This window comes from Phacochoerus africanus, chromosome 7 (assembly GCF_016906955.1).
Source record: "Phacochoerus africanus isolate WHEZ1 chromosome 7, ROS_Pafr_v1, whole genome shotgun sequence".
Lineage (NCBI taxonomy): Eukaryota > Metazoa > Chordata > Mammalia > Artiodactyla > Suidae > Phacochoerus > Phacochoerus africanus.
Window position 1 is genome coordinate 82428771 of NC_062550.1, and position 5177 is coordinate 82433947.

At 46.1% G+C, this 5177-nt stretch overlaps 1 protein-coding gene across 1 annotated transcript; it reads right to left on the reverse strand.

The window, feature by feature from the left end:
- Nucleotides 1–3291: 3291 nt before the first annotated feature.
- Nucleotides 3292–4455, reverse strand: LOC125130436 (olfactory receptor 10AD1-like). The gene has a single exon (XM_047785776.1). The coding sequence runs from the start codon at nt 4453–4455 to the stop codon at nt 3292–3294; it is 1164 nt and encodes a 387-aa protein (XP_047641732.1).
- Nucleotides 4456–5177: the final 722 nt, after the last annotated feature.

The window sequence follows — 5177 nt, forward strand, 5'->3', positions numbered from 1 at the left end:
CTCCTCTAGCCGCTGTAATACCGTAGTGGTCCGGCGGCCTCCTGGGGAAAGTGCTGCAACCCGACCTGGGCGGGCGAACCTGGCGCTAGGGCGGGTCAAGGCTGAGCCAGGATCCTGGGTAGAATTCCTGGGTCCCTTTCCCCCCTTTTCGGCCCCTGGGCCAGACTGTGGTAATCTCTCTCTCTCCACTCTCTTGCGTCGGTTCTCGCCTAGCCTCCAGGGCTCCTGGGCGCCCAGCACCTTGAATGAGAAGTGTTTGGCCTCTAGAAGACCGTTCTAGGTCACTCAGCCTGATTTTCCAGCATGCCTGGCCATACTCGCCCTCGCCATCCACGCTGAACGCACCGTTTACATGACGAATTAGGCAGTGTCTCTTGCCTGAAATTACTAGTCCTCGCTGACACTACATCCCCTCCCCTTTTAAACCCTAATTCATTGATTCTTTAACGCTTAGTCCTATTATCACCTCCTCAGGATAAAGCCTGCCCCATTTTTCGGGAAAGTAGTTGAATACCTTTTAAGGAGTGCAGGCTGGGAACAATTGCCCAGGTTAGCGTTGCATCTATGCCCTTTGATGCTGAATGATTTTGAGCAATTTCCTTAACCTCTTTGAGCCTCTTCGGTTTGCATCTCAAAATGAAGGCAGTCCGTGTGTGCCCTTCACAAAGGGCTTTGTGAAGTTTGAATGAAGCAACCGAAACATTTAATGAATGCGAGCACTGTTATAGTCCTCTCCTGTACTTTGTATAGGCATGTTATAATATGTTTGCCCTTTGTATTACCATTATTGATTCTAATCTGCCTTGTTAGATTTGAAAGCTGGAAAGTGTCTTGTTTAGAATGTCAGCGTACAACAGTGCTGGGGAAATGTTAAATTATTTCTCAGAAGACTCTGAAAAGCATTCTTTCCTCTCCTTTCCCTTTTTTCCTTCTCCCCCCATCCTTCTTTTTCTTCTTTTTTTACCTTTAAAAGGCTTGAAGAAGAAGCTGATGTCCTGAGGAAAAAATAAGTACTTCATTTTTTCCATAGAGACCAGGGATGCTTTTAACATTGCCCTTTCCCCTCTGCTACACTTCAATTTTCTTCTCCTCCTCCTCCCATCTCCCCCTACCTCTTCTAGTTCTTTTTCTCCAAGTTCTTGTTCTTCCTCTTCTTCTTCTTTTAATGTCCCTACCCAGGACATGTGGAAGTTCCTAGGCCAGGGATTGAACCCGTGCTACATCAGTGACTCAAGCCGCAGTAGTGACAACACCAGAAGGGATCGTCCAAGTTTTTCCTTGACTATTGTCCCTGAGCTCTTTTTTTCCCTTCTGAGAGCATTTACTTCAGAAACTTGGCAATTGTAAATTCTTTTTCTGCCCCTTGGAAGTGTATAGAAATCTCTGTAAAAGCCTCTTGCTAGTTTTAAGACTCAAGGACCTGGGTGCCATCCCACTGAAGTGTAATCCTCAAGGAGGATAGCTTCCCTGTTCCCTAGTCTCTGTGGGCAAGTAGGAGCCTAACTTTAGTGGGTGTCTTGCTCCAAAATGTAAACTACAGCAGGTAAGATACTTTTCCTTTGGGTAAGATCAATTACCAGGGACAGGTGGCCTAAGATACCTCTATTAAAGCTCTTAAAAACTCTCTAGCTACTGCTTTCACCAGAGTTGAATTCAATCTCTTCCTATGGCAATAGTATTAAAGGTTTTTGTTTGTTTTGCCTGCTTAACTTTGCCATGGTGCAATTTTTCTTTGATAATGACCGTTTAGATTCTCTGCTTATTGTTTCTTCTTGATTACAGTGGTGTCTCATTTCTTCCTCCGTGCTGAGAAGTGCTTCTTACATGTCCTCTGATATCCAGAATTTCCCCAATTGGGACTCAAAAGAGTAGAGCTTTGCCACTGCTTTAAGTCCCTGCAGGGTAGTATGTGCTATGGAGGATGTGAAAAGGGTAGTATATCTATTTGAGGGCATCCTAAGGGAGGTGCATTCATCTTATGGAAGTAGCACCAGAAAACGAAGCACAGGCTTAGCCCCTTTTGTTTCCCATCTGTTATGAAAGAGACCTGAGAAAGCTGCAGTTTGCTTTCTCTCTCTCTCTCTCTCTTTTTTTTTTTTGGCTGCACCCATGGCATGCATAAGTTCCTGGGCCAGGGACTGACTCATGCCACAGCAGTGAAAATACCAGATCCTCTACCATCAGGCCACCAGAGAACTCCAGAAGGATGCCATTTTCAAAGAAAGAGCATCAGCTGAGAACATGACGCCCTCTCAAGGGATGCTGAGTTTGACTAAGGAGAGAAGCTACATGAAGGTAGAGAGGTCAGGATTACCAAGAGAAAGTCTTCAGAGACAGTGGAAGTAGTGTGGAGGGGGTGTTCCTTAAAACTACAGGGAATGAAATGCCTCCATTTAAGATGAGGAGGTAAGGTGGAATAGGATTGAAATGGACTGAGATGTTAGATGATTACTCAAAAGGAAGGCAGTCAGGAGAGGGGAGTTAATTAGGGGGATGGGTGACAGGGAAGGAAACTGGTATTCTGAGAACCTTGATAGAGGTACTTATTACTTGGATCTGAAGGAAACATCAAATACTCATGTACTTAAGGAAGTTAGAGGACTTAGGGAGAAGGTGTGGACACCTGGGCTCTCCCACTTGTCCTGCCCTTCCTCAACTCACAGGAACCTAAACAAACACTGAATGCAGTGTTGGTAATTTCATGCCACCACAAATTCTCCCTCATGGGCTAGTGGAGGCTAAAAAGATATATTCAGCCTGGTGATCCTCAGTTTTTCTTCTTTCTCTGACCAACTTGTCTTAATCTCAACGCTGCTCCCTAATTTCCTTTTTCTTACTTCTTCCTCTACTGTTTCTCATGTAGGAGCAGCGTGGACGAAGGCAGATTCAGGAAGTGAGAGTGGAGTGTGAGAAAGAAAAACAAATACAAACAACACACTGAAAGAGAAAACTGTTTATTCCCAAATGTGCATGCAGAACTCATGCTGGGAAGAGCATGTAAACTTGCTGTACAAAGAAAATGAAATGGATTTTAGTGCAGTTATGTGCTTATGCCTTTCTGTTGTGAGAACTTAGAAGAAAATGACTCAGAAAAGTCACAAGGTCTCCCGAATAACTTCCGAGAGAAAAGGGTGTTTAACGTCACCTATGAGCATTAGACATCAGGAGGCTCTTCCAGGTCGGATGTAGTACCAAGGAAGCTAGGATGCTCTTTCCTGGAGCCTTTGAGCATGGAGAGTTACCTACCTGTCAGGGCTGGAGGAGGGAGCCTCCCCTCCAGGGGTCTTCCCACTAGACAGACCGTGCCTGGGCCAGGCTGCTCCTCCCAAGGGCCCTCACCATAGCCCCCTTCATTTCTTTGTTTCGAAAACTGTAGATGATGGGGTTGCACATGGGGGTGATGATGGTGTAGAGGAGAAAGAAAGGCTTGTCTTTGTCAGGACCATGGGTGCTACGGGGGTTCATGTAAGAGAACATGGCCGAAGTGTAGAAAAAGATGACCACAGTCAGATGGGAGGCACAAGTAGAGAAGGTCTTCCCCCGACCAGAGGAGGAGGCTCTGCCCAGGATGGAGGTCAGGATGCGAGCATAGGAGATGACGATGAGCACCATGGGGCTGAGCAGCACCACGATGGCATCGGCAAAGATCATTTTCAGACTGAACCTGGGGTCTCCACAGGAGAGAGCAATCACTACGGGGGCCTCACAGAAGAAGTTTTCTATGTGGTTGTCTCTGCAGAAGGGATTCCGCAAAGACATATACTCAAGAAAGAGGCCATTGATCAACCCAAAGAACCAGGCAGTACTGACCAGCCTCACACAGACCTGCCAGCTCATGATTTGGGCATAGTTAAGTGGGTGGCAGATTGCAACATAACGGTCATAGGCCATGAAAGCCAAGAGGATGCACTCAGCCACACCCACAAAGAAGACCAGGTACATCTGAGTCATGCAAGCGACAAAGGAGACGCTGTGGTTCTTGACCACCAGGTGGATCAGCATCTGTGGGATGGTGGTGGTGATGAAGCAGACATCCAGGAAGGACAGGTGGCCAAGGAAGAAGTACATGGGGCTGTTGAGCCTGGGGTCTGTCCAGGTGATGAAGATGATGAGGCCATTCATGGCCATGGCGAGGCTGTAGAGGGCTAGGAAGAGGGCAAAGAGCAAAGCCCGTGTGGAAGGGGAGCTCTGCTCAAAGCCCACGAGGACAAACTCTGTCACTGTGCTGCCATTCCTTAGGTCCGCTGGCTTGGACCTGCTTGAGGAGGAAGGCACAAGAGAGACAGCTGGGGGGTAATGCAAAGAATTCACAAGGGCACAGACATGAAGGTATATCAGCACAAGGAGGGTAAGGGGTGGTAAATGTTTTGGAAATTTAATAAACATTAGGTAATCGGTGATGTTGTGGGGCAAGGAAAAGGCCAGGATCACCATAAGCTGTATAGATGGAATCATAATGTCAAAAATTAAGTAAGTAGTCATCATACTGTATTCTAGTTTGATTAGGTGTCAAATGAAGTAAAGTATTTGCTTCAGGACCCTCTAAATGGAAGGATTAGCCTTAAACAAAATATATTCAGTGGTGAAAAAAACAAGATAACTAGGTTTGGAATCCACACCAAACAGATGAGTGGAGTATTTGAGGGGGAGGGCATCGTGGTCGTTAGCTTATAGAAGATGGTATTGTTGAAGCACTTGGGAGACATGTGGAGATGTGTTTCTCTAGAAAATAAAAGCTCAAGTCTAGTACCTGTTGAAAACATTGAATAGCTGAATTTTTAGAGAAAAATAAAAACACACTAACCCTCAGGATTGTCGCTTAGGAGAGAGAGATTTGCTCAACTTGAAACAACCATGCTTGGCTCCTCCCAACCATCCTACCTCTTTCCAGACTCACTCTCCCAGTGGTTGCTGCTGCTGCTGCTGCTGCATTAACCACCCTTGCTGTGCATGCTGGAGATGGAAAGCAGGGCCTGGTTGTGAGCTCTTGAATGCTTCCTAATATGAGATACTTTTCCTCCAGGGGTTGGAATTGAGGGCTATACGTCCCTGGATGAGAAAGATCCAACCATCCGTATGATAAAGGGAAAGTTATGAGCAGGGCACAAATTCAAGCTTTCTGAATAGACCTTCAGAGAACTTCAATTTGTCCATTTACTTCTAGGACTAAATCTTGT